The sequence below is a fragment of the Protopterus annectens genome, chromosome 15.part0 (assembly GCF_019279795.1).
Source record: "Protopterus annectens isolate FY-2018-M chromosome 15.part0, PAN1.0, whole genome shotgun sequence".
Lineage (NCBI taxonomy): Eukaryota > Metazoa > Chordata > Ceratodontiformes > Protopteridae > Protopterus > Protopterus annectens.
Genome location: NC_056749.1, coordinates 603190452 through 603217905, shown reverse-complemented (window position 1 = coordinate 603217905; position 27454 = coordinate 603190452). Strand labels below are relative to the sequence as shown.

The following is a 27454-nucleotide window of genomic DNA, read 5'->3' as shown; positions in this document are numbered from 1 at the left end:
ACAGTCCTGGAAGCTGCCACTTGGTTTTCTGTACACATGTCCACTAAACACTACAGAATTGATAATGTTTCAAAATCCAGAGCTACCTTTGCTAGGATAGTTCTCCCTTGACTCTTGGACAGTGCTTCTCTCCATTAACCATACCTTGAACTCAGGGAATCACCCATTTGTTTGGAATACTACAACAGTGATCTGTGTTGGGACTTTGTACATTTGTGTAAGAACTTACCAGAACAGTAGATGTCCTACTGACCACTATTGCAGTATTTCTTCCCACCCTCCTTCACCCTTTTGGAATCCATCTCTTTATCTCTTACTGCCCTGTCTGCAGAACTGTAGAACCAAGGGAGCTCCTTTCACTCCCTGTTTAGCTCCTGCTAGCTGACCAGCCTCTCTCAGAGGTCTTCATGCTGCTGGCTAGGAGATAATATGATGATTTATGCTCAGACACCTGCCTGTATACCCCTATGCTAATGAGCTGAGGTCACACGGGGAAAGTTAAACTTTGGTACCACAGCCAGACGTCAGCACTGAAAATCCATCTGTTTGGAATACTGCAAAAGTGACCACAAGGACATCAACTGCTGTGGCAAGGTCTTGCACAACTGTACTTTCCACAGCTTTAAGGTTGTATTGTATTGTTGGTATCTCTGATATGCATTGTGCAAACTACTCAGTCAAGTTAGCAATATGATGAACACTTTACCCACTTAGTCTGTGTTACACCGTATGACATATTCGTTGAGATTGAGGTTGTGTGTGTAAAATATTGATTCTGTTTTTAGATTTAATGCCACAAAATATTCTTTGCATCTAAAGAGCAGGTCGCAAGATACTGTGGTTTATATGTCTTTGAAGCAGTGCCATGTACACTGTGTAGAATATAATTCTGTCCTTCGCACTACATGTTATAGAGTAATTCCTCTTTCCTCGGGATTCATGCTACTGAGTATTCGATCCCCTGTCTCAGTGAGCTGTAGTGTAGCTTAAGATGTAGAATGAACAAGTTTCCCTTGTCCTTATGTGTATAGTATAAAATAGTCAGTCTGAAACCAGTGCAAGGATTTAAAATATTCCCATTTCACTTAAGTGCAGGGCAACTAGGATGTGAAGTATTCCCTGTGGTTTTAAAATACTGACTGTGGTATTCGTTGTGTACTTAAAATGCTGCCTAAGAAATATTTATGTTGAGCAGAACATGACCGTTCCTTTGCATCCCTAAAGGAGATCTGTGGATACCTTTCAAGCCTGAACTGCTTGCCAGATTGATGCAGTTTTATTATCCTCATAAACCCCAAAGTAAATCTGTCTGTACTACAAAACATTTTTCATTCAACCAAAGCTGCCCTCATACAAAAATATGATTCTCTTTTTTTCTGGTACAGTCTCTCATGTGACATAAGCCTGTGACTGTGCATTGCTCCTTGCATTTTCACTATGTTATTACTTTGTTTATTGTTCATATCAGTTTATATTTCATTATGTTGTAAGTGCATGTAACGCTGAAGCAGAGTACATAAATTATAAGTGACATCAGGTGTGTGTTGGTTCACCTTATTTAATTGTGCAGATTACACAATGATTTGTAATTATCATGAAGCCAAAGATCAGTTAAATTCTGCTTTATATGAGCTGAAAAAGAGGCTACAAACAGGCTGAAACATTGCTTTTGTGAAAGTCGCAAGGGCTTTTAATTTTAAGATGCAGTGTGTGAAATATTCCATTTGCCTTTCTATGCATATTATGAAACATTCTTTTTATTCTAAAGACGTTAAGTTTAACATATTTCCTTTCTAGGTTCATAGTTGTTTACTCGGCTAATGACCACAAGGGCCTTTTTAAGCCTAGCCATGCATCCCAAATCTCTGACAAGTTTTGATACCCTGTAAGCAGAGGTTTGGGAGATGAAACATTTACAAGCACGGGCCTGGGAGATGAACCATTTACACATTGCCTGTGTTCATTAGAGATGTAGGTGCCAAGCCATAGGTTCATAGGTTGGTACTAGGCTATCGGCCCAGGGGCCTATACAAGCCTAGCCATAACAATTCCCTGGGTATTGCTTCCCACAATATTTACTTCCCTGGACCCCTGTCTAGCAGGGCGACTGACGTGATCCCCAGTGTGAATTTCCCATCTCCTATCCAGTCGTCAAGGTTCCTTTTGAAGAGGGCCAAGAAGGTGCTCTGCTTGACAAGTATGGGCAGTCTATTCCAGAGTATGGGGAGTCTGTGGGTCAGGAACCTATCCCTCCAGCATGTTTTGTATATTGTGATGACAAGGTTTCGATCCCTGGAGCGTGTGGCTCTGAGGGATTGGGATTTCTTTAAGTGGAGTGTATCCAACAGCTCAGGGTTTGACATGGCCTTGTATGTTAAGCAGAGATCACCTCTGAGTAGACGATATGCCACAGAGTATAGCTGGAGTTTTTTTAGACTGTCAGCATAGGGCATCTGCTTTAGGCCTGTGATTCTTTTAGTGAGGTCTTTCGGTGGCCTTTTCCAGCTGTTGCAGATATCTTGAGGTATATACCAAACAGGGCGTTGTACTCTAATGGGTCTAATGAGGGATGAGTACAGTGGGACAATGACCTCCCTTTTTCTGGATGAAAAGCCCTTAGTGATGAGCTGTGCCACATAGAAGTATTTCCTGACTGTTGTGGCGATGTGGTTATCGAAGTTAAGACCACTGTCCACCTGTGTCCCTGAGTCTCTTGTCGCACTTTTGGTGTTTAATGTACTGCCACCTATGTGGTAATTCATGGGTACATGTTTTTTTCCCAAAGGGGATAACTGTACATTTCTTGGCATTAAGCTTGAGCCCATGGCTCTGGCACCAAGCATCTGTTTCTGTAAGGCCCTTTTGTAGAATATCCACATCATTTGGGGATTCAATAATGGCTCCCAGTTTGCAGTCATCTGCAAACTTTGTTAGCCAGAGTCCCGTAGTGTTGGGCCTGTACTTCAGAGAAGTCGATGCCAAATGAGCGGTCCCAGGACTGAACCCTGAGGTACTCCATTCGTCACTTGTCTGGAGCTGGATTTGGAGTCTGCTACTTTTACAGTCTGGGTTCTGTCAGTAAGCCAGTTGGCAACCCATCAAGTGATGTAGGAATTTATGCCCAGCTTAGTAAGTTTATCTATGATTCCAGAGTGGGGGATGCTGTCGAAGGCCTTGGCGAGGTCAAGATAGGCTGTGGACTGCCTCACCCTCATCCACAGCTCTTGAGACTGATTCAAGAAGTCAGTCAGATTCAGGAGATCAGAACAGCCCTTCACGAACCCAAACTGGGTGGGGTCCAGTGTTTGAAGGTTGCCAATGTCTTTGTTTATAAGTTCCATGATAATGCGTTCCATGCCCTTGCAGATCAGGCTCATCAGACTGATGGGACGGTAGTTCCCAGGATCCGAGGTGGATCCCCCCTTGTGGAATGGGATAACCGTAGCTGCGTGCCACTCAGTGGGCATGAAACCTGAGGTGAGGCTGTGATTAAACATGACATCCAGTTGTCCAAGTTGCACTTGAATTGGGTTAGGGAGGAACTCTGCTTCACATGGACGAGGAGCCTGGTCCATAGATGGAGTAGTTTCTGGGATTCATACCTGTCCCTCCAGCAGATTCTGTTTATATCACAGGCAAGGTTTAAGTCTTTAGCACAGGTAATTCTGGTGCTATCTGTTTTGTGGATATGCAGAAGATCCATCAGAGTGGGGTCTGACAAAGCCCTATTATGCCAGGCATAGATCTCCCCTCAAAAGCCTGTAGGAGACAGAATACGGGGATAGGGACTTGAGGCAGTCTGCATAGGACATTTTACTTGCGCCCTGCATTCTTTTAGTGAGGAACCTCTGTGGACATTCCAATTGTTGGATATGCCTGGTTAGGTACATATCAAAGAGGCGTTGTACTCAATAACAGGTTTGATGAATGCCGAATACATTGGAACAAGGATCTCCTTGGAACAATAACTTGCTTCGACTTGCACACCTTCGTTTATAAGTTGCGCAACATATAATGGTTTCCTCACTACGCGATGGTCAAAGGCTAGATAACTATCTGTGTGTGTCCCCAAGCCCCTGACTACTGGGTCAACTCTAAGGGGTATGTTGTCAATATGATAATTACCAGGGGTGGATAACTTAACCAAAGGATACTATTATGCATTTCTTGGCATTTAGATTTAGTCCATGGCTCTTGTCACCAGTTGTTTGTCTGTGTCAGCCCCTCCTGGAAAACATTTGTGTCAGTGTGGGATTCAGTGACTGCACTTAATTTGCAATCATCTTCAAATTTAGTCAGCCAGAGACCACTGACATTGGCCATGACTTCAGAGAAGTAAATGCCAAAAAGAAGCATTCCAAGGACTGATCCCTGAGAGACTCCACTTGTGACTGGCCTCTTTGTATTAGTAGACTCCCCAATTCTAACTTCCTGGAGTCCTGTCGGTGAGCCATTTGGCTATCCACCGGGTGACATAAGAGTTTGTACCTAACCTCTTGAGTTTGTCAATAATTCCAGAGTGCGGTATTGTGTCAAATACCTTGGCCAGGTCAAGGTAGGGAGTGTGAACTATTTTTCCCCCATCCATTCTTTGGTTACCTTCTCATAGAAGTCCACCAGAGTAGATATGATCTGCCCTTGACGAAACCAAACTGGGTTGGGTCCATTGTTTGGAGGATTACTATATCTCTATTGATCATTTCCATGATGATTCTTTCTGTGGCTTTACATACAAGACTAGTGAGACTTACGAGTCTGTAGTTTACAGGGTCAGTAGATGGCCCACCTTTGTGCAGAGGAATGACTGATGTTCTTCGTGTTTCACTGTTGCAGTCATTACATTTGGGTAATCCTGCTGGCAGGTTGCCCTCAGCCGGCCTGAATTCCAAAGTCTTGGGTCCTGCATCGGCTGCTTTCGCCCCCTCCCTGACGTCAGGTCGTCAGGAGTACAAAAGAAGCAGCCAATGCCATTTTCTTCATTCTTTCTTGCTGCGCAGTGCCCGAAGCAGAAGCAGTTCGCAAGTGCCGGTCGGCCGACTCCTGAGATTTTCGTATTTGAGTTTGAGATCCGAAGTCTTCAATAAAGCTTAGTATCCCATTGGGGAAGCTTTTTTCTTGCTCCAGTCCAATGTCAGAAAAAGTTAATAGTTGTATTTCTTGTGGGAAGCAAATACCTCATAAGGATTTTCATTCTTACTGTATTCTTTGCCTAGGCCCTGATCACAATGTTTCTGGTTGTCGGTTTTGTGCTAGATTTAACCAACGCACTATTAAGCGTTGATATGATTTTGCTTTAAACTTTTTTGGATGCCTATTTAATTATCCTGAAATGTCGTCGGATAGCCATCCGACTACCGGAGCTTACAAAAAATGCAAAGAAAAGGATAGGGAAAAACACCCGAGACCCAAAACCGACAACGAAGTTTCTCCTAAGCCAGTTTGCCAGTTCTCAGTGAGGCACTTTCGTAGCCCCTGACGCCCGCTACTTTAGAGTCGCAGGCAGCTATCGACTCCCACGTGGAGTCGGCCGTGCTGCTGGATACTCAAGGTATTGGAGCCTTGGACGCTAATCCCTCAGATGGGTCAAGAGCCAATGAGCAGGTACCGGCTTCTGAGGGTGTATTCAGATCTAAACATCTTTACATTAAAATGACTTAAGCTTCAAAGGCAAAGACTAAAACACCTTCTAAAGCAAGGAAACAAACTCAAGAGCCACATGGACAGTCCTCTATGCCCAAAAATCAGATGCTAAAAATGGCCGAAGACGTGATTACCTTGATCAGGGGTTCCCATCCCCTTCCTGATAAGAGGCCTAGGCAAGACACTGACTATGAATCTTCAGATCAGGTTTCTATTTCTTCTGATTCCTCTTCTGATCAGGAATATTCTCTTCCCCCATATGAGGATTCTGATGCTGAAGAATCTATACCTTCAGCATCTCCTCCTGAGGATTATTCGTTTGGGGAAACCTTGCACACCATGAGGGAGCATTTCCACTGGGAGAGCCAAGATTTTTCAGAATCTAAAAAGAGGCTCAGGGATTTTCTTTTACTACCTCAGCACAGGCCTCTAGCCATTCCACCTGTGTTAGACATTGTAGATGATGTGTTTTCAGAGTCTAGTCTGACCCCTGACTCCTTACCCCCAGCTCCGGTTAAACCTGACAGATGTTACAGGGTTCCTGACTCACACAAATTTCTTTTTAAAAACCCTGCTGCTGACCCAGAAACTATTTCACAGGGTCCAAAGGGAGTTAAGGCTTCTACTGCAAAAAAACCAACCCCCTCTGACAGAGATTCAAGGGCACTGGATAGATGGGGGGAAAAAAGGTTTACACATCTGCAACTTTGGCTATAAGGGCCTTATACTGTCAATTTCGTATGTTTAAGTATCAGCGACATGTCATGGGATTGTTAAACAGACAATGTTGTTAAATTCTGAATGTGCAGAAAACAAAGAAATGCAGGATTTATTGTATGCAGCAGAACAAGTTGGAAAACACACTTTGCAATGTGGTTTTGATTCTTTGGAGGCCTCCTGCAGGGCCGCAGTTACGGGTTCTGTAATTAGGAGACATGCTTGGTTAAAGGAACAAACTCTGCCTGATCATGTTAAAGTTAATTTACTAGATGCACCTTTACAGCATGATACTTTGTTTGGTGTTAAGGCAGAAGAGGTGTTAAAGAAAATGGAGGACAAAGCTAAATATGTGCGAACTGTCAAATATTTTTACAGGTACAGCCACCTAGGTTTAGTAGACACTGGCCTACAAAAAATTGGTCCGATCCTGTCTCAGACTGATCTCAAAGGGGCAGACCCAGATGCCCTGGGGCAGATCCCAGGTGAATGATCCTTATATGCCCAAGCAATGGGGTGCTTCTCCCTCCAAAACTGGAGAAGATAGATCACAAACATACAGAAAACAGTCCCAATGACTTCCCCCTGCCTGCACCAAGCACTTATCTTCTGGCAGCACCCTTAGGGGGAAAATTAGCACTTTTTGCTCAAAATTGGCACATCATAACCCAGGACAAGTGGATTCTAAACATAGTGTCACAAGGCTACAAGTTCCATTTCCATACTCTACCAAAGTCAAACGGCTGGCCAGATCTGCCAAAAAATCAATGGGCAGAGGCACAAAAACAAGTCTCGTCCCTCATGGACATGGGGGCTATTCAACAAGTACCAGAGCAAGGGCAAGGATTTTACTCGACTGTTCTTGGTACCCAGAAAGGGCAAGGCCTAGCGGCCGATACTGGACCTATTTTGAACACTTTCCTGGATATTCCAAAATTCAAAATGTTGACTTTGCAGCAGCTTCTACCCATGCTGGGCAAGAATGCTTGGCTTGTGACTTTAGACCTAAAAGAGGCATACCTGCATGTTCCAATCAGACAATCATGCAGAAGATACCCAAGATTCAAGGCTGGTTCAAAGCATTACCAATTCTCTGCACTGCCCTTTGGCTTATCTACTGCGCCCAGGGTCTTTACAAAGTGCCTGGCACCAGTAATTACATTCTGCAGACAAAGAGGAATACAAATATATCCTTACTTGGACGACTGTCTCATTCAAGCAGAGAACAAGGACATTCTTCTTCAACATCTGGCGTTTGTCAAAAAACTTCTAACATGTCTAGGGTACACAGTCAACAAAAAGAAATCAAAACTAGTGCCCTCACAAGAGATAACATTCCTGGGTGCAAGCTTGAATACAACTGCCCAGATGGCTTATCTCACGCCAGACAAACAAAGGCAACTGAGTACCTATTTCAAAATGTTGGCAACAAAGGCCCAGTTATCTGCAAGAAAAAGTCTGCAGGCTTTGGGCTTCATGGCATCCTGCATTCTACTAATTCCATATGCAAGACTGCATATGAGGAAACTTCAGTGGTACCTATCATTGCCACAGCCTGGAAACGGTCATTACTCTCATTCCCTGCCTGCAACGGGAGTTTTGATGGTGGACAAAGGCTTGTCACCAGAACAAGGGACAGCCATTCACAATACCTCCAGCCAGGCAGACACTAACATCGGATGTGTCAGACTATGCCTGGGGGAGCCCACATGGCAGGAAGATGCATTCAGGGCACATGGTCCTCAAACCAAATACATCTACATATCAATCAAAAAGAGAGGTTAGCTGTTCAAAATGCTCTGACGGCCTTAAAGGACCTACTTCATCCGGGACAAGTACTGATAAAGACAGACAACACCACGGTCATGTGGTATATAAACAAGCAGGGGGCACACATTCTTACCCCCTTTGCAGACTAGCCATGACCTTGTGGGACACATCTCTGACTTACCAAGTACATCTGCAGGCACAATTCCTGCCAGGAAAGGGAAATACTCTGGCAGACGAACTAAGCAGAAACCTCATGGATCCCCATGAGTGGAAGCTGGATCCACAAGTCTTCAGCATAACAAGGAAATGGGGATGTCCGGCCATAGACCTAGTTGCCTCCCCGCTCAATTACCAACTAAAAAGATTCTGCACAAGGAAAGCACAGACAAGCATGGAAAGTGGACGCCCTACCAGTATATGCCTTTCCTCCACTGCCTCTCCTACCCAAGGTGTTCCTAAAGGTCAGACAGGAGACAACAAAGATGATATGATTGCCCCAGACTGGCCACGCCAGTACTGGTATCCAATACTAAGAAACTTATCTCTATACCCAGCTTGGACCTTACCTCATATACCTCGACTACTATCCCAGCAAAACAATCAAGTCATGCACAGCCAACTCAGGACATTAAACTTGGCAGCATGGCAGATAATGTAGTCATACAAAAAACACCTCTCAGTAAAGCTGTGATGGATGTCATTCTGGAAGCCAGAAGGCCCAGTACTAGAAAGTCTTATGCTGTAAAATGGAGGAGATTCTGTGCCTGGAACCAGGCACAAGGAACTGATACAGCGATACCAAACATTCCTCAGATTTTGCAGTACTTAATTGAGATGCTGGACAAAGGCCTATCTTTTTTAGCAATTAAATCATGCCTCGGCCATTTCGGCTCATTACAATACAGAGCCACTACTTTTTTCTCACCCTTTATTATGGCAGTACCTCAGAGGAGCCAAATATTTAAGGCCCCCCAAGGAGACTACCAATACCTGCATGGGACCTCAACTATGTCTTGGAAAAGCTCACCCTGCCTCCTTTTGAGCCAGCCGCTACTGCTGATATGAAGTTTTTATCTTGGAAAACAGCTCTGCTCTTAGCAATTACTTCTGCAAGATGAGTTTTAGAGCTACAGGCACTCGTGGCCGTAGAACCTTTCATCATTTTTCATCCAGACAGGGTCTCCCTGAGGACAAACCCAACATTTATGCCTAAAGTAGTGTCCAGTGTGGCTCTTAACCAAGCTATCCATCTGCCAACCTTTTACCCAAATCCACAGAACAAGGGGGAGAGAATTCTGCATTCTTTGGACATACACAGACATCTTAGATTCTACATGGATAGAACCAAAACTTTCAGGAAGTCAGAGCAATTACTAGTGGCATATGCTGCAGGATCACAAGGAAAGACTATCTCAAAGCAGAATATTTCTAAGTGGTTAGGCCAGTGCATTCATTTCTGCTACTTACACCATAGCAAGCCAGTGCCTAAGGGCATTAGGCCTCATTCCACCAGAGCTGCAGCCACCTCAGCAGCCTTTCTCAGGGGAGTACCATCCACAGACATTTTAGAGGCGGCTACTTGGAGTTTGGAGTTCAGTGCACACCTTTACAAAGCATTACCATCTGCCACTCTACTCTAAATCCAGGGCAGGCTTTGCCACTGCAGTTCTGCAGGGCCTCATAGCCGCTCCTACTGCTGTCTAGTTCCAGCCTCCCAACCATAGCTTTGGGACTCTACCCAAATGTAATGACTGCAACAGTGAAACACGAAGAACATAGTACAGTTGTGTACACTTACCATAAATGTAGATGTTCGAGTGTATTCACTGTTGCAGTCCAGGTTACCCACCCTCCTTCCCCCCTTTTTTCTTTTGGATCTTATCTTTCCTTCTCTGATTTATACTACCTATGTGGTGTATTTGCTTATAGATGAAGGCAAAATTTATATTGGTGTATTTCTGAATATATATATATATATATATATATATATATATATATATATATATATATATATAAAGTTTGGCTACCCTTTTTATTTACATATATATATATATATATATATATATATATATATATATACATATACATATATATATATATATATATATATATATGTATATATATGTATATATATATATATATATATATATATATGTATATATATATATATATATATATATATATATATATATATATATATATATATATATAAAGTTTGGCTACCCTTTTTGGGGGCACCTGACATCTTGGGCAAGAAAAACTGAAGAAAATGGTGTCTGCTGCTTCTTTTGTACCCCTGACGACCTGACTTCAGGGAGGGGGCGACAGCAGCCGACGCAGGACCCAAGACTTTAGAATTCAGGCTGGCTGAGGGCAACCTGCCAGCAGGATTACCCAAATGTAATGACTGCAACAGTGAATACACTCGAACATCTACATTTATGGTAAGAGTACACAACTGTACTTTTCTGTTCTCCATTCATGAGGCACAAAGACTGTTTGGGGGCTAAAGTTAAATAGTAATTCCAGAGGCCCTGATAGGTCATGTATCATGCTATTCAGAGTGCATCCTGAGATATTGTCTGGGCCTATTGATGCAGTGTTCTTGGTCTTAGAGAGAGCATTAAGAACCTGTTTCCTAGTGATAGTAGGGGGAGTTATGTTTGATGGTATTTCCTGAGGGAAGGTTGAGGGAGAGAGAGGGGTAAAGTTGGAGATGAATTATCAGCCAAGAGGTTTGCTATAGCTTCTGGCTCAGTATAGGTGGCTGAATTTTCAATGAGCTCTGCACACAACTGTGTATTGCCTTTGAGGTTGCAATCATAGCTAAAGAATGCCTTCTGGTTGTCCTTGACCTGGGAGGCCAGATTCAACTCAAATTTGGTTTTGGTAGACTTTATTAGTCCTCTGAGTTGTTTTAGTTTGATGAGAGTGCTTTTATCCTGCTGGTTGTTACACTTCCTAATTTTCACCATGACTTTCTTCCTTCTGTTGTACAGCTACTGATTTTGTGATTCCACCGGGGGAGGCTTGTTTTGTGAGTTAGTTCTGTACTTCCTGGTGGGTACAACTGCCTCTATGCAGCTATTAACATGCTTGTACAGGGTTTCTGTGAACATCTTTGCATAGGCCGCAGTGTTCTCCGCTACTCTTGCTATCAAAGCACTAAATTGTCAGTTCCATATGCTAAAATTTCAGCAACACCCTGGAACTCCTCAAACAAAAAATGTCTTCCTTTCCTGCTTGTGCAGAATCTAAAGAGTTACAAGAGTTAATGCATTCTGCAAGTCAAGTAACTAAACACACCTTGCACTGTGGTTTTGACGCCCTAGAAGCTTCTTGCAGGGCAGCAGTCACCGGATTTGTCCTTAGAAGGCATGCATGGCTTAAGGAACAGCCCTTGCCAGACCATGTCAAATCTAAATTGTTGGATGCCCCCTTGCACAAAGACAACCTATTTGGGACTAAGGCAGAAGAGGTCTTAAAAAAGATGGAAGGAAAAGCAAAATCTATGGAGACAGTTAAGGATTTCTTACAGGTCCAGCCACCCAGATTCAGCAGGCATTGCCCCACCAAGCACTGGTCCTTTCCTGCTCCCACTAGGCCAGTTCAGCTCAGACCCCAGGGAACCAGACCCCCCCCAGACAGCAGCCACAAAGAATGCAGAGATCTAAACAATGGACTACTTCCACTTCAAAACCAGGAAGTTCTAAGCCACCCACCTATGGTAAGAACTCACATTGACCAACCTTTCCCACACTCTCCCTCTACCCACCTTCACTTTCCCCTAGGAGGAAAACTCTCCTTTCACGCAAGCACCTGGTCCACCATTACCAACGACTGCTGGGTGCTGAACATAGTGTCCCAGGGATACAAATTTTCCTTCCACACCCTTCCAACTCCAAAAGAGTTTCCAGATCTACATCCAAACCAGTGGGCAGAGGTGTAAAAGCAAGTCCTTTCCCTGCTCTCTGAAGGCAGTAGAGCACGTTCCTGCAGAACAGAAAGGCCAAGGTTTCTACTCCAGACTTTTTCTAGTACCCAGAAAAGGGCACCTGGCATCCCATCCTCGATCTAGCCATTCTAAACACTTTCCTGGTGATCCTAAAATTCAAAATGCTCACCCTCCAGCAGCTGCTACCCATGCTCTCCAGGGATGCTTGGCTAGCCACCTTAGACCTAAAAAAGGCCTACCTCCCCTTTCCTACAGGGAATCATGCAGGAAATATCTTGTTTCAGGGCAGGATCTCAGCACTTTCAGTTCTCTGCATTTCTCTTTGGCTTATCTACTGCTCCGAGTTTTCACAAAATGTCTGGCTCCGGCCATTGCCTTTTGCAGACAAAGGAATATCCAGATTTACCCATACTTAGATCACTGCCTAATTCAGGTAGACAACCAGGAAAAACTGCTTGAGCATCTGGCCTTTGTAAAGTCCCTACTAACCTCCCTAGGCTACACAAAGAAAAGAAATCCAAACAGATGCCCACCCAAAGGATCATATTCCTGGGAGCAAGCCCTGACACAGCGTCTAAGATGGCATTCCTTACACCAGAAAAGCAAAATTTCCTAACAGCCTACTTCTCTCAGCTAGCCACTAAACCCCAGCTATCTGCAAGGAAAATCTTGCAAGCTCTGGGGTTCATGGCATCTTGCATACTACTCATTCCATGTGCAAGGTTGCATATGAGGAAACTTCAGTGGTACCTAAAAAGCCTTTGGTGTCAATACTGTCAAGACCTGGAGACTCTTATACCTATAATACCTTGCCTCAAAAAAGATTTTCTTTGGTGGGCAACAGCATGCTCCCACAACAAGGGACTACCTTCTCACCACCCCCCGCTGCCCAGATCCTCACCACAGATACATCAGACTATACCTGGGGTGCACACCTGGATGGCAGGTGCATACAGGGCCAATGGAGCCCACAGCAAATCCATCTGCACATCAGCCAAAAAGAGATGATAGCTGTCCAGCATGCCTTGATAGCTTTCAAGCCCCTTCTCTCCCCAGTGGCTCTCCTGATCAAAACAGACACCACCACTGTGATGTGGTATCTCAACAAGCAAGGAGGGCTCTCGCATACCCTCTATGCAGGCTGGCCATGACCCTTTGGCACACAGCCTGTGCCATCCAACTCCACCTGTTAGCACAATTCCTACCAGGTTCCCTCAGCTTTCTGGCAGACCACTTAAGCAGAAAGTTTCTGGACCCACATGAGTGGCAGCTCAGCAGAAGAACCTTCACCCTAATAACTGAGAAATGGGGCACTCCGAGGGTTGACCTCTTTGCCTCCCACACCAACCATCAGCTCAGCAAATTCTGCACTAAGGAGCATCACTGCATGGCTTGGAAAGTGGATGCCCTGTCCTTCCCCTAGGTTAATCTATCGGTCTATGCCTTCCGTCCACTACCTCTCATCCTCAGGGTACTGCTCAAAATAAAGGAGGAAAAAACAAGGGCAGTTATAGTTCCAGATTGGTCTCACCAGCACTGGTACCCCTTGCTGTGCAGCCTGTCCCCACTGCCACCATGGCATCTTCATCAGATTCCAAACCTCCTGACCCAGCGGGAAGGGGAATTCATGCATCCCCAATTGCAGACACACAATTTGGCAGCTTGGATTTTCCCTAACCTATAATCAATCTGCCAACCTCAGTAAATAGGTTCTAGATGTTATACGTGAGGCCAGATGCCCTTGCACTAGAAAGTCTTATGCTGACAAATGGAAAAGGTTCTGCACCTGGATTCAGGCTAAGGGAGCCAATACGGTGCAGCCTTCCTTCCCTCTCATCCTGGATTACTTAGCTGACCTGCTACACAGTGGCCTCTCTTTTTCCTTTATTAAAATTCATGCCTTTGCTATCTCTGGTCTTTTTCCCACTGAGCAGCCCCTTTTCTCACACCCTTTGATCAAACAATTCCTAAGAGGGGCTAGCGACTTGAGGCCACCCAGAAGAGCACCAACACCAGCTTGGGACCTTAACTTTGTGTTGGAAAAGGTAACCCCGACCCCCTTCGAACCAGTTTCTTCAACAGAGCTAAAGTTTCTCTCCTGGAAGATAGCTTTCCTTCTGGCCATCACTTCAGCCAGGAGGGTCTCCGAGCTGCAAGCACTCATGGCTGTGGAACCCTTCATCTTACATGCTGACAGGGTATCCCTCAGGACTAACCCATCCTTCATGCCCAAGGTGGTGTCCAGTGTGGCTCTCAACCAATCCATTCATTTGCCCACCTTTTTTCCTAATCCCCAGAACAAGGGGGAAAGGATCCTGCACTCTCTAGATGTGCACAGACCGATCAAATTCTACCTAGACAGGACTAAATCCTTCATAAAGTCTGAACAATTGCTGGTTAGCTTTGCTGCAGAGGCAGAGGGCAAAGTTATCTCCAAACAAACCATTTCCAAATGGATAGCACACTGCATCCATTTCTGCTACAGACAACACAGAAAGCCTTCTTCCAAGGGGGTCAGGACACCCTCCACCAGAGCAACCTCCACCTCTGCAGCTTTCCTCAGAGTAGTCCCCACCAGGGGCATCCTGGAGGCTGCCACCTGGACATCTGTTCACACACCAAACATTACCACATGAATCTCCTCTCCAAATCCAGGGCAGAGTTTGCCTCAGTAGTCTTGCAGGGCATCCTAGCCAGCCCCTAGTTTCCTTGACTGCCTCCACCCTTTTCCTCAGCTTTGGGAATCAATCCAAATATGATTACTGCAGCAGTGAAACATGAAGAACATAGTACATTTGTGTACACTTACCATAAATGTAGATGTTCGAGTGTATTCACTGTTGCATTTGCAGTCCCACTTTCCCTCCCTCCATAACCCTTTTTTCTTCTCTTTCCTTACAAAAGACATATTGGTATTTACTTTCTACTGGTGGGGTTCTTTCACCAGAACCTGGCTCCTACTTGGGGGCTCCTGACAGGTTAGGGCAAGAAAAACTGATGTAATGGCGTCTGCTGCCTTACTTTATACTACTGACGACCTGACACCAGTCCTGAAGCATCAGCAACCGACGCAGAAATACTAAGCCTCTGGTATTCGGGACGGCCGAGGGCTACCCTGGCAGGGATAGCCCAGATGTGATGACTACAACGGTGAATACACTCCAAACATCTACATTTATGATAAATGTACACAACTGTACTTTTTTGCATTTCTCTATTGCTTCCTAGCTTTTTCAGTTCTGTGCTTTGCCCTTTGACCTTAATACTGCCCCAAGGGTGTTCATCAAATGCCTCGTGCCTGTGATTGCTTTTTGCAGGTTTCCTTACTTCAACCTGCTGATTCAAGCATCCTCTCCAGAGGTCCTTTTGCAAAATCTTCATTTTATCATTTCAGTTCTTCAAAGTTTGGGGATCACGATAAACTTCAAAAAGTTTTCCCTGACTCTTTCTCAGGAGGATATCTTTCTGGGTTGCAAGATTAAGATGATGCCATTGCTGGCATCACTGCCCCCTCCAAAGGCCTTAACTCTCATTACTTACTTTCAAGCTCATCTTCCCTTGGCCTCCATTACAACCAAGGAGTTTGAGAGCTTTGGGGTTCATGGCTCTCACCATTCTGATGCTCTCTCTGGCCAAACTCCACTTGAGGAAGTTCCAGTTTTTTCTGAAGTTGGTGTGGCTTCAACATGCACATCCTCTAGACTTTAAAGTTCTTTAAAAGTTCTCATTCTCCCTTGTCTCAAGAAGGAACTTCTCTTGTGGATTCAGCAATTTTGTCTGAATCCAGGGCTCTCTCTTCATCCTACTCTTCCCTCTCAAGATCTGTTCACAGATGCTTTGGATGTGGGATGAGGAGCAAAGTTTGCCTCCCCAAAGGTTCGGGGAGTGTAGTCGCCTCGTCAGCAGAAGGAGCACAGCAACATTAAACAGGTGAGACCTCTTACGCTGGCCCTTCAAGCCTTTCATCCTCTCTTCTCTTTGGGGCCTCTCAAGGTATTCAGACAATACCACGGTTATGTGGTATGTCAACAAACTGGGGAACAAGACCTTACCTTCTTTGCTGGCTGGCACTTCTGGTATAGGTTCTGGCTGTCATGTTTCAAGTGACTCTTCAGGAAGTTTATATTCCTTCGGATCAGAACATTGTGGCAAACACTCTGAGGTCCGTCACTTGATCCCATGAATGGATGCTTCACATGGATGCGTTTATGGACATTGTTCACCAGTGGGGTACTCCTCAAGTAGATCTCTTCGTCTCCCCTTTGAACAGACAACTTTGTCTGTTTTGTACAGAGTCCTAGGTCCTCTAATGTGGAAGGTGGATGCCCTCTCATTTTCTTGGAAGGGTATGTTTCTTTATGCACCCCCCTTCCTCTCATTCCGAGATTCCTGTTCAAGATTCAACAGGATCTCCACAAAATCTTGTTGGTGACTCCCTTTTGGCCATGACAGCACTCGTTCCCTCTACTTCTGCATCTAGCCAAGGGCAATCATCATAGGTTACTTCACAGGATGGAACTACTTACACAAAACAAGGGATCTCTTGTCCATCTCCACCTGTCCATGCTTCAACTGACACTGTGGGTGATAGTTTTGATTCCTTATAGACACCTTTTTTTTTGAGGACATGCTGCAGGTCTTGCAGGAGGCCAGGAAACATACTACTAGGAAATCCTACTTATCTAAATGGAAGAGGTTTTCTATTTGGTGTCTCTCTCGTAACCTGGACCCACTTGCTGTGGATGTTCCTTTGGTTTCCTCTTATTTGTGTGAGTTGCTCAATGCTGGTTTGGCCTACTCTGCTATAAAAGGCCCATTTATCAGCTCTTTTTGCTTTTAATTTTGAGGCTAAGCAGTTCCTTAAAGACGTACTTAATATTAGATCTCCCAGGATGCCTGTTCCTCCTCCCTGGGATCTTTGTTCTGGAGAAATTGACTCAGGCTCTTTTTGAGTCTGCTGTTTTGGCTTCCTTGCAACATTTTTCTTGAAGACAGTTCTTTTGTGAGCTCTTACTTCTGTCAGACGGGTGTCTGAGTTGCAAGCCCTTATGGCTTGTCTGCCTTTTTTGATATTCCATAAGGACAAGGTGTCCTTGCGTACTAATCTTTCTTTTATGCCCAAGGTGGTTAATGAGTTATCACTTAAATCAGTCTATTAATTTGCCTACTTTTGTCTCCTCTCCGCAATTTGACAGTGAGAGGGTCCTGCATATCTTAGACGTGCATAAGACAGCTCAGATTTTATTTGGATAAGACTAAAGTTATCAGAAAATCTGATCAGTTTGTTTTGCTTTCATCCTAGGTCTTTCAGATTGGCTGTTTCCAAGCAAACTATTTCTACTTGGATTTCAAAGGCTATTTCTTTTTTGTTACACTTTTCATGGTGAGAGTCTTCCTTCTGTAAAGACTCATTCTGCTACAGCTGTGCCGCCTTCTGGTGCTTTTTTCAAGGGCACAGACACTAGTTATGTTCTTGAAGCAGCTACCTGGACTTTTGTGCATACTTTTACCAAACACTACAAGCTGGGTGGCATCTCCAGAGCTACAGCTGATTGTGCTGATGCCATGCTTCATGGCTTCTTAGAGAGCTCTACTGCTGCTTCCTCCTTCCAAGTTTCTTACTGAGCTTTGGCACTCTCCCATAAGTTATGAATACTGCAGTGGTGAATATAAGAACATAGTACAGTTGTGTAAAATCTTACCATAATGGTAGATGCCCTCGCCTTCACCGCTGCAATATTCACTCCCTCCCTCCATCCCCTTAGTCTTTTTCCCTTCCTGGATGTGCAGGTTCTCTTTGGCTTTACTTGGACTGCTGTTCCTACTGGGTCAATCAGTTCTGAGGATGGTACACCTGAACCTCACCTTTATGCCGTACACAACATGAGTGTTTAGGTGACACTCGGCATACCTTAAAGCAGTGGTAGGCTTTGGTAGACTGGCTGGACGACAGACTTCACGGCAGGGAATCTCATTAAGTTATGAATACTGCAGCAGTGAAGGCAAGGGCATCTGCCGTTATGGTAAGATTTTACACAACTGTACTTTTCTGACAGCTTTGAACAGTTTTAATAGAAAGGTCAAGGAAAACTCAAATCTGTTTTTGCACATCTTTAAACAAATTTTAGATAGATGCTTGGGGTTGAGGGGCTTTGATCCCAAGTTGTTGTTTAACCTCTAATATATATATATTTTTTTTGAGCCTGCTTTTGTGTAATTAAATTGAAAAGCTATCCTGTTAGGTGCAGTCGGTTGTTTTATAGCTACTGTCATTTCTTTTGTTCTTTCTCAAAGTCGTGGAAGTACTGGTCTGGAGTATTCTTTTCAACAGCTGTAACTCACGTTTGCCTTCCATCAGTAGCTGATATTGGAACCTACCAACTCAAGATTGGGCCCTGCATGATTGTCATAGTTTGCAGATGTGGCTGCATTCCTGGCTACTGGGGATATATCTTGTGTTTTTGAGTGGCCCAGCAAAAAGATAATCATATGCTGAAGTGCTGTACGCTAAAGCACTATGACAATAGAAATATGTTAAACACTGGGAATAAAATTAAAGGCAGCAGCTATATAAAAGGTTTGGGCTGGATTAAAACAGGAGTTTTTTTAAAATGAAAGGTCAGATGGGTAGGTCTTAAGTGATCTTTTGAAGCTAGCCAGTGTGGGAAACTCAGCCACTGAAGTAGAAGTTTCCTGTAAGTAAGAAGCTTGATGGCAAAAGAGACCATTTCCAGAAAAAACTAGACTGAATCTTTGAACCTCCAGCAACCCCAAGGAAGGGGAACATAATAGTCTACCAGATTGTATGGGAGTAAAAGCTTTCATCTTTTTATTGGTTTGGACTAGATTTCTCTCAGGGAGAGAATGACTAAACTTGCAGGATTCCTATCATTAAAAGGTCCATTTTAAGCCATATTTGTTTCCATTAGAAAGTACGCAGTTGAATGTGTATAGCTCATTTCAGTGTAATATTTGCCTTTCTGAGAAGTGTGACTTATTTTAAAGCTCATTCTGTTCTTCTGTGCCAAAATATCAGCTTTGGTTTGGGTCTTTCAAATTGGCTGTATCTTACAGGTTGAAAGAATTTTTATCGCTGACATAAAGTTCTGTTTCAGGAGTTTCTTTTGTTTAAATTAGCATGTGAAAGTGTACAGTCAACAAATGAAGTTGTTTGTCTTGTGTACTGTTTACATTCATAGAGCACTTAATAGCCAAAGACTGCATGTTAGTGCTTACCATACCTCTCAAACTCTTAGAGCAAGAAATCTGGATAAAGCCATAAATAATGGGAGACAGAGGCCCATAAATAGGGGCACTTTTTAAATATTGCTCTTACAAACTCAAAGTCGATAGAGTAACAGGTTTTGCATTAACATGAATTTTCTGAGAGGTATGAAGTCTAAAACTCAAATGTCTCTCATTATTTTCTGACTTCAACCCTCAGTGATTTTCCAGTGATTTGCGGCAAGAAAATCACAATTTTATGAGAAATAGACCAAAATTATGAGGCAAAAATTTGGACATTCTGTGAAAATCTGTACAGTTGAGAGGGTATGATTTATATCTTCCTTGTGTGCAGTCAGAAAACACTTTGTAGTAGTGTGAGTATCCTTTTTTTATAACACACAGCAACAGTAGAATATTGTCTTCCATCTGCAGAAAGTTGAATCCTTCCATCATCTGGATCAGTCAAGATTAGATAGTTAAACAAAAAATGTATTGACTCGACTGTAACTTTCTCCGTGGTTTGACAATTTCTGAGTTGGTTATTTAGGGGTGGGGGAGATGCAGATGGCATTTTCCTTATGCATAGGATGTTTTTCCTTCCTATTTAAGACCGTTTCTGATCCCCCAGTCTGTGTGAATCCTCCTGCAACATTTGACAGTGCTTGGTTATGTGGACCACAAACAGTCACAAAACACACAGTAGTGGTTGCATTATCACATACTATGTAAAGTCACAGTTAATTTGTTAGTGGCAGACTCTCACTTCAGGAATATCATATGTTCCTTACATTAATCACCTCTGCAGTAGCCTAAGCTATATAGGTTATATCCTGCAATAGGATACAACAGCCAGCCAGTTTTCACAGCTTCAGGATGCCTTCCTTGCACAAAAACCATTAGTCAGCTCAAGCTGAACTGACTAAAAAGACAGGTTTGGGTGCCAGATCCTTCATAGCTTTCCTGCCTCCAAGAAGGGTGCTGTTTTGCTGGCTTTCGCATTATCGATGGACTGCCACTGCTGTTCCATTGCTGGACAGGTAAATTCCCTTTGGGGGAAAAACTTTCACAATTCTTTTAAAGTTGTTTAATAAAACTTTTGTAAAAATGACAACTATATTCTAACCAGTTAAAACATGTTCCTTAACTGTCTCTTGACTTTATGTGCTTTTAAACATGAGCGCACTTTTTTACTTTTGTGGTAAAAAGTTATTAAAAGTGGCTTAAAAATACTTTTTATGTGTAAAAAAAGAAAAAATGTTTTTAAACACTTCCCCTGGCTTTAAAACCTAATTATTTATTTTTTTTTTTGTTTTAGAAGTTACTTTTTTTCTGCTTTCTTGTTTTACCAACTATTGCTGCTAAGCTTCCCCAGAAAACAAGCACCTCTTTCATCTTGACCATAGAACAAACTATCGGTCCCTCAGTCAGACTTTCTTCCAGCCAAAAAAAGAAAAAGCTAAGCAGCCTTTGCCTTCAAAGCAGGTTGGTAATTTGCCACAGTCACAGGTGGGTGACTCTTTTCTGACTAAGTTGGTTCCCCAGACCACTCATCTTCAGATCCCTCTAGTGTTGTGCATGCAAACACCATTGACCAGGTGTTGGTCACATCCTCTTCAAATGTTGGGGTCCCATCAGAAGGCATGAGAGTGCCACTATTGTAGGTAAGGGGAAAAGGCAGGACGTTTACCCATACTTATCCAGAATGTTGTGCCCAGCCCTGGATGAGCTGCTGCTGGTAGTACCAGGTATGTTTGCCCTAACTTTTCTCTCAAAAAGAGTCGGAAAGAAGATTTAGCTTTTCTTATATCACTTTCTCTGGAATGGAATAAGTTTTTGGGCTTGGCTTAGGGTCTTGTACAGGTTATTGACTCTTCTTGTTAAGTGGTTTCTAGTAAAAGAAAAAAACGTTCAAGGTTTGAAATCTGTAGAAATGTGAAGGGACATGTACATTATTTTCTCCTTCAGCTTCTTGTGTAGATTCTGGGGAGAGTATAGTATCCGGATGTCCCTGTGAGGGATTCTCTTTCTCTGAGACTATTTCCAGAACAAGCCATTGTTTTCAGTGGGAGACCACTAAGGTTTCTCAGTCCCTTAGAAAATATTATGATTTGCTACAACTGAAATTTACAGAACCCTCACCTATCCCCAGTGTTGTCAGCACTGAAAGATGTTTGTCACTGCCTATGGTTTCCCTGACAGCCAACCAGGTGCCTCTAAGAAAGTAGATCGAATGTACCAAGTTTCTCAGTCTTTCATGTTTTTACACACTAGTCACATACATGACCCCAGCAGTTATAGCTTTATTTAATCCAGCTGCTGCCAAACATTTTCTTATTGTGCACTTTCTGACAAACATGGTAAAACTGTTGATAAGCATACCTCTTAACTGTATAGATTTTTGTCTCATATTTTTGGTTCGTTTTTCATAAAATCTTGTTTTTCTGGCAAATTGGTAGCAAATCATTAAAGGCTTGAAGTTGGAAAATAATGACAGATATTCTGGTTTTGGAGTGGTGAATTGTCCTCCTTTCCAATCTCACTTTGGGGTCTGCCCTTTCTGTAGCTAAACCTATCCCAGATACTTGGATGTAAAGTGTACTTTGGCTCCTTCACAGCTCACAAGAAATAGAACTTTGGTGAGAGCACATAAAATGTATGAAGCTGTGGACCTCTCACTCTAGAACTGGATCTAAGAGCTGACCACATCCACAGATTGTCTGAAAATATACAGTTCATTCTATGATACCTAAACCAGCAGGAAATGTGTTATCAGTTGTGCAAAGAGGTACTGCAGGTCTGACAGTGGGCCACTGGCAGAGGCAATATTTTTACAACCTTTCACATTCCACAGGAGTTGAACATCATGGTAGACTCCCTGAGCTGTTTCTTCACTTGTGTTTAAGATCTGAGGATTTTGAACTCATGACTGGTCAGAATTTCCTAGGAATGGGCACCCTGGACATTGATTTGTTCACCATGCTAGAGAATGTTGTCCATTCAGTGCCCCACTTGGTTCATAGAGCAGGGAGGATTTCATTGTGGATCTGTCATATGCCTTGTAGCAGAAAGAAATTTTGTATAGCTTCATCATTTTTTTTTTTGCTCTCTAGGATTCTGCCCTTTGCCTATTTGGCCCTTATGTCCTGGCTGAAAAAGACCCAGCTATTCCTGGGATAAGTAAAAGTCCAGGAGGGCCCATTCATTACTCTACAGGAACTCTCCATCAGCTCTGTGTTCCCCATTGGGAGTCGAGCAGTAGGGAGTACGCCTACCTGCTTATCTCTTTCCTCTTAGGAGTACATATATTTCCAAGTGGGCTTCTCCGAGTGTACAAGTGCTGCCTTCCAGCATAGTTTCCCCCCCAGCTACTTAGTGCAAATCTGCTTCAGGAATGCAAGCTTGGCTAGCTTGGAGCTCCACTAGGCAAGGACATAGTGCTTCTGCTAGGTGTTATCCATGTGACGAACCCCCCCCCCCCCCCAGGATGGGTGACCTGGCAGTGGCTGCTCACTCTCATCCTCCCCGCCTACCTCCCAAAGGACCCCAAGTAACTAATCAAGGTTGGATTACCTGCAAAGCAATCAAGACTTTATCTCTCCATACCATGGACCAGGCTCTTGCGTTCTGATTTTGTGCTTATTCACAAAGTTTGGCAAGGAAAGTCTGCCTTCACGGGTAAGAAGTGTGTGGTTTCATGTTTTCAGAACATAATCAGTTATGGAAACCTTGGTACAAGTCAAAGTTGCTCCTAGATGGGGTAGCTAATGCATCCACCTCAAGGCATGTCAGGGCTTTTGTTTTACTCCCCCACTCCCTAGGTGGAGCATCTGCTGCCTGTATCTTAGGTTGTGGCTTATGGATTAGATCATTTGGTTCTGCCTGGAATTCACTTCAAAAGACTATTTGTTCAAAGTGAAAGTTGTACATTTAGCCAAATTTGTATCCTCTAAGGCCATAGTTCGTTAACATGCAAGTTATCTAACCTACCTCAGACACTTCGTTTTTGTTTTGGGGGTGATTACTTTTTCCAGTGTCAGAATTCATTTCTTTGTTTCTACTCATTTTGAACTCTTGACAGTAGGACTGACCTACAGTATTAGCTTGTTAGGCAAACTTTTAAGGGATTTTGCATCTATGTCCTTTGAAAGAACATGTTTTCTCATTAGGATGTGAATCTCAGGATTGACAGGCTTGGCATGCCAGTGGTCATTTCCGTGTTTTTTTTGGCTCTTAACTTTCTCTTTGAGGCTTATTTTCTTGATCAATATTACCTCTGTTGACCATAAAGATTTGTTCCCTTATTTGTAGAAAGTTGTAGTTGGCCTTTCACAAGGATTGGTTGGTCCAGGGATGTGACCCATGTTTCTTTACAAACACTTAAATTAGCATTGTTCTAGAAGCAGTCATTCATCTTGTTATGATCCTTTTGGGAGAAGAAGTAAGGGAAGAGAGCCCTTCCACCCTGGTGTCTCTCCTTTGTTCCATGAAGAAAGAATATTGCAGTTGTTAAGCAGACCCTTTCAGAGTAGATGGCTAACTTTTTTTTTCCAAGTGGCAAACCACCCTTTATGTGCTGCAATATGCAGAGACCCATTCTGTCAGGGGTGCAGCATCCTTTCATTCTTGCTTTCTTAAGTGATTTCCATTGTGGGCATATGTGCAGTGGTAGTTGGTATCATTTTCTGCCTTATCCAAGTACTACTGCTTGGTCTGTGACTCCAGCAGATGGGCATCTTTGGCACTTTGTTACAGGACTCTGCCTTTACACCTTCTCCAGTTCTACCCTTCCTAGAGTTTTCTTAACAAATTGCAGTTGATGGAGAGGGCTTCTGATGTCCAATATAATAGATATAGTCAACTTATTAATTACTCTTTGATGGGGACCTTATTAATGCATATTTACTTCCTTTCCACTGCACCCCTGGCCTTAAATGGTCTTTCTCTAAACAGTGGCTCTGCTGTTAGTTTCTTGTAAAACAAACTGATATATGTGTAGATAGCCCTGTTTTTTTCCCTTAATCCTGTAGTACAAACAGTGGTAGCTTAGTGAATGGGAGTGAACAGGCAAGCACATAACTAGGTAGTCTGCCATAGTGTGGTGATGGATGTCACGGCATGCACCAAAGCAGAAAATTTGCACCCCCAAGCATGGAAGCAGAAGAGGGGAAAAAAGCTAGGTTGGAGAACACAGGAGAAGAAATTCCAGCAGTTTACCCACTGAGGACTTCCCCCTTACAGATCAGCTGATAGGTTAAGAACATACGAGTTTTATTGTAGCCTGCATACCATTACTGTACCACATTGTTTTACACAGACACAGGCTCGCACACAAAAACACGTGTCTGAGTATTTGTTATGCTGTTGCACTGCTACATTGTTGGAACCTGTTGCTTTTCATCCCAGATGTTATCTGTACAATCTGCTTCTAAAAATTCAGTATTTTGGCTCATTTAGGTTGCTTCTGTGGCATTTTTTGAGAGAGAATAAATGCAGCCATACATCTCTGCTCATTGATTTGAAATGCACTGTGTGTGAGGCTGGCATCCTGTCCAGCTATTTTCTTTGCTTTATGCCCATTGCTTTCATACTAACCTCCAGACTGGACAACCATGAACAAGATAAAGTAGATGCTAGAGAATGAATGAATAAATGTAGTTGTAGAAGTAGAGTAATGCAGATGACTGGGTCTGAGATTAAAAGTGCTTCTATAGAAAATCCCTTCCACTTTCCAGTGGCTTTGTTTAGCGTTTTTGATTGAGCTGACTTTTAATGACAGTGAGATGCCCCTCATGGGAACTTAGTGAGACTAAGGACTCATTCTTGAATATTTTATGTTTTTGTGCTTGACGTATTTTGCCAGAAGACAGGCCTTCTCATACTACATAGAGGATCAAGAAGGGTCTTGATTTAGAATTGAAACGGATTTGTACTGGTTCATAGTAAAGATTGCTGTGCCGAACTTGCATGCCTTATCTGGATGAAATATGTTTAATGTAATTTTAGAAATAGATAAACTAAGATTGCAGACAAGGTTACAGAAAAAATTAAAGAAGCAACAGGTAGTGCACAAAAATAATGATAGAGCAAGGGAATATGAAAGGGTACTGGCTGGCTTTAAAGAAGATAAGGCACAGGAGCCTTATGGTCTGCTATTCCAGAAATGCTTAAAAACTGGAACATGTCAGGAGTGGTAAAGGTTTTGAAATGTTGGAATAGGAAATTAGAACTATAGGCTTTTTAGCCCAACAGTGACAGATAAGGCTTTGAGCCTGAGGGGAAAGGCCACTGTTTTTCTAGAGGATGTTTCTTGACTGAGTAACAAGATAATTTGGCAATAGGCATATGATCTCTTGGCTTTTTACTATGTCTCACACACATGCCTGTTTGAAAACTTGCAAGGAGCTGGGAATAAGACTAAGACCTGCGGAATTGAACTGCAGTACGGTTGAGGCATGAGAGGTGGGACAGTCTCAAGAATAAGGGAACTGATAACTGGAATAGCACAGAGAGGATCCCCAGTCTGGTACTCTTCATTTAAGGTATGTTTGAGGAAATAAAGAACAGGATCAGTCAGTCCTCTTTGCTGAAGACAGACAGATAGAACAGTAGAGGATACAAAATATGGCAAGAGTCTAAAGAAGGTTTTGGGAAGGTTGACCAGGTAGACTGAAAGGTGGCAGCTAAGGTTCATTATAAACAAATGAAAATTGCCACACACAGCCCTGCTGTGAACTGTCTGATAGAGGAGTGGAAATGCTGGCAGCAGAGCAAGACAAGGATCTGGGCATGCTGATGTCACCTGGAGTATACTGTTAGGAGACAAGTGACAGAGCTGTGGCAGAGCAAGAAAAAGGCTGGGTTGTATCATTGTAGGGATAAACTGTAGAATCAGAAAGATACTGCTTTTGTCAGACACACCTCAAGTGCTCAGTATAGTTCTAGAAGCTTTCAAGTAAAAGGAGCATCAGGCTGCTTGACTGAGAGCAGAAAAAAAAAATCCAAAGGAAAAGGGGTATGATTTGTGATTAGAGGAACAGGAGCATTTCTCACATTAGATCAGAAGAGGTGAGGAATATGGTACTAGGGTTGTAGAGTTCTGTCTAGGAGATGTGAAGCAGTCACCCTGTACAGGAAACATGAGATACAGGAGGCAGATTTTAAGGACTAATTACCTGGATGTTAAAATATTTCTCAAAAGAATGGGTTGTGGACCCCATAAGAGTGGACTGCCAGAATAGGTGGTGGTGAGTGAATAGTGCTCACTTTGGTGGTAAGTACAACTAAGTGTTCGAAAAGGATGGCAATAACTTTTAGGTTTGTCTCCCTTAAAGGTGTATATGGCTAAGCATCTTATGGTCCCAGGGATCACTTGCCTAGTATGTTCTGTGTTTCATGTGTGTTCAAGAATGTCAGGTATAGGAGAGGAGTGCATGGAGAGAGAGATAAGTAAATGCATTTTAAAAAAAACCTTTGTTTAAGTGAATTTTCTCTTCCTTCCATCAAGAAAATGTAATGTAGTGCCAGGGATGACATCTAAATTGGAATAGATCCCAAACGTAGGAGAAGCCTGTCTCACACCATTTTCCTTGGTGTGGCTTATATTTTCTGTCTTGTTTTAATGAGTCAGATTTGTGTCTGTAATGCAGATATGCCTTTCTGTTCACTTGCAAAATTCTAACTTGTATTTTGTCTTATCTGTCTTGTCTGTTTTTTCCCTTTTTATACTTTTCCTGCCTGCCTACTCTCCTGCTTAGACAAATCACTACAGAGGAAGGAGAACAGAGAGCTAAGGAGCTGAGTGTGATGTTCATTGAGACCAGTGCAAAGACTGGATACAATGTCAAACAGGTAGAAACTGGATGTGCTGTTAGAGCAGAGAACATGTTTAATTAGTAGGTCAGCTGTGCATGCACTGCGTCTGCATGCTGCTTTGGTTAACTGAGTGTCATGGATATATATGAAGCAGGAGCTCGGATTGGAACAAAGCTAAGAATGTGTTTCTTTAAAAACTATTTTTGTTATAATTTTCTTGATGTTTGGCATATAATTATTTCAGATTAAGGGAGGAAGTGAATTAAATGCTCTTTCTTTGAAGTTGTTTTTATTCCAATTTTCATGGATGTTTTGTAAATTTTCTTTGTTGAT

At 43.0% G+C, this 27454-nt stretch overlaps 1 protein-coding gene across 5 annotated transcripts in view; it reads left to right on the top strand.

Annotated features, from left to right (window-relative positions):
• The window catches only part of LOC122789947 (ras-related protein Rab-6A-like), a 423726-nt gene that overhangs the window by 215455 nt on the left and 180817 nt on the right, over positions 1–27454 (top strand). For 3 of the 5 annotated variants that reach the window (XM_044057436.1, XM_044057435.1, XR_006362892.1), the window contains one exon: positions 27064–27157. The exons of the other annotated variants lie outside the window; for them this stretch is intronic. In XM_044057436.1, the coding sequence (XP_043913371.1) occupies positions 27064–27157 (94 nt within the window). The remainder of the gene's footprint in view (positions 1–27063; positions 27158–27454) is intronic. 5 annotated transcript variants of the gene reach the window in all.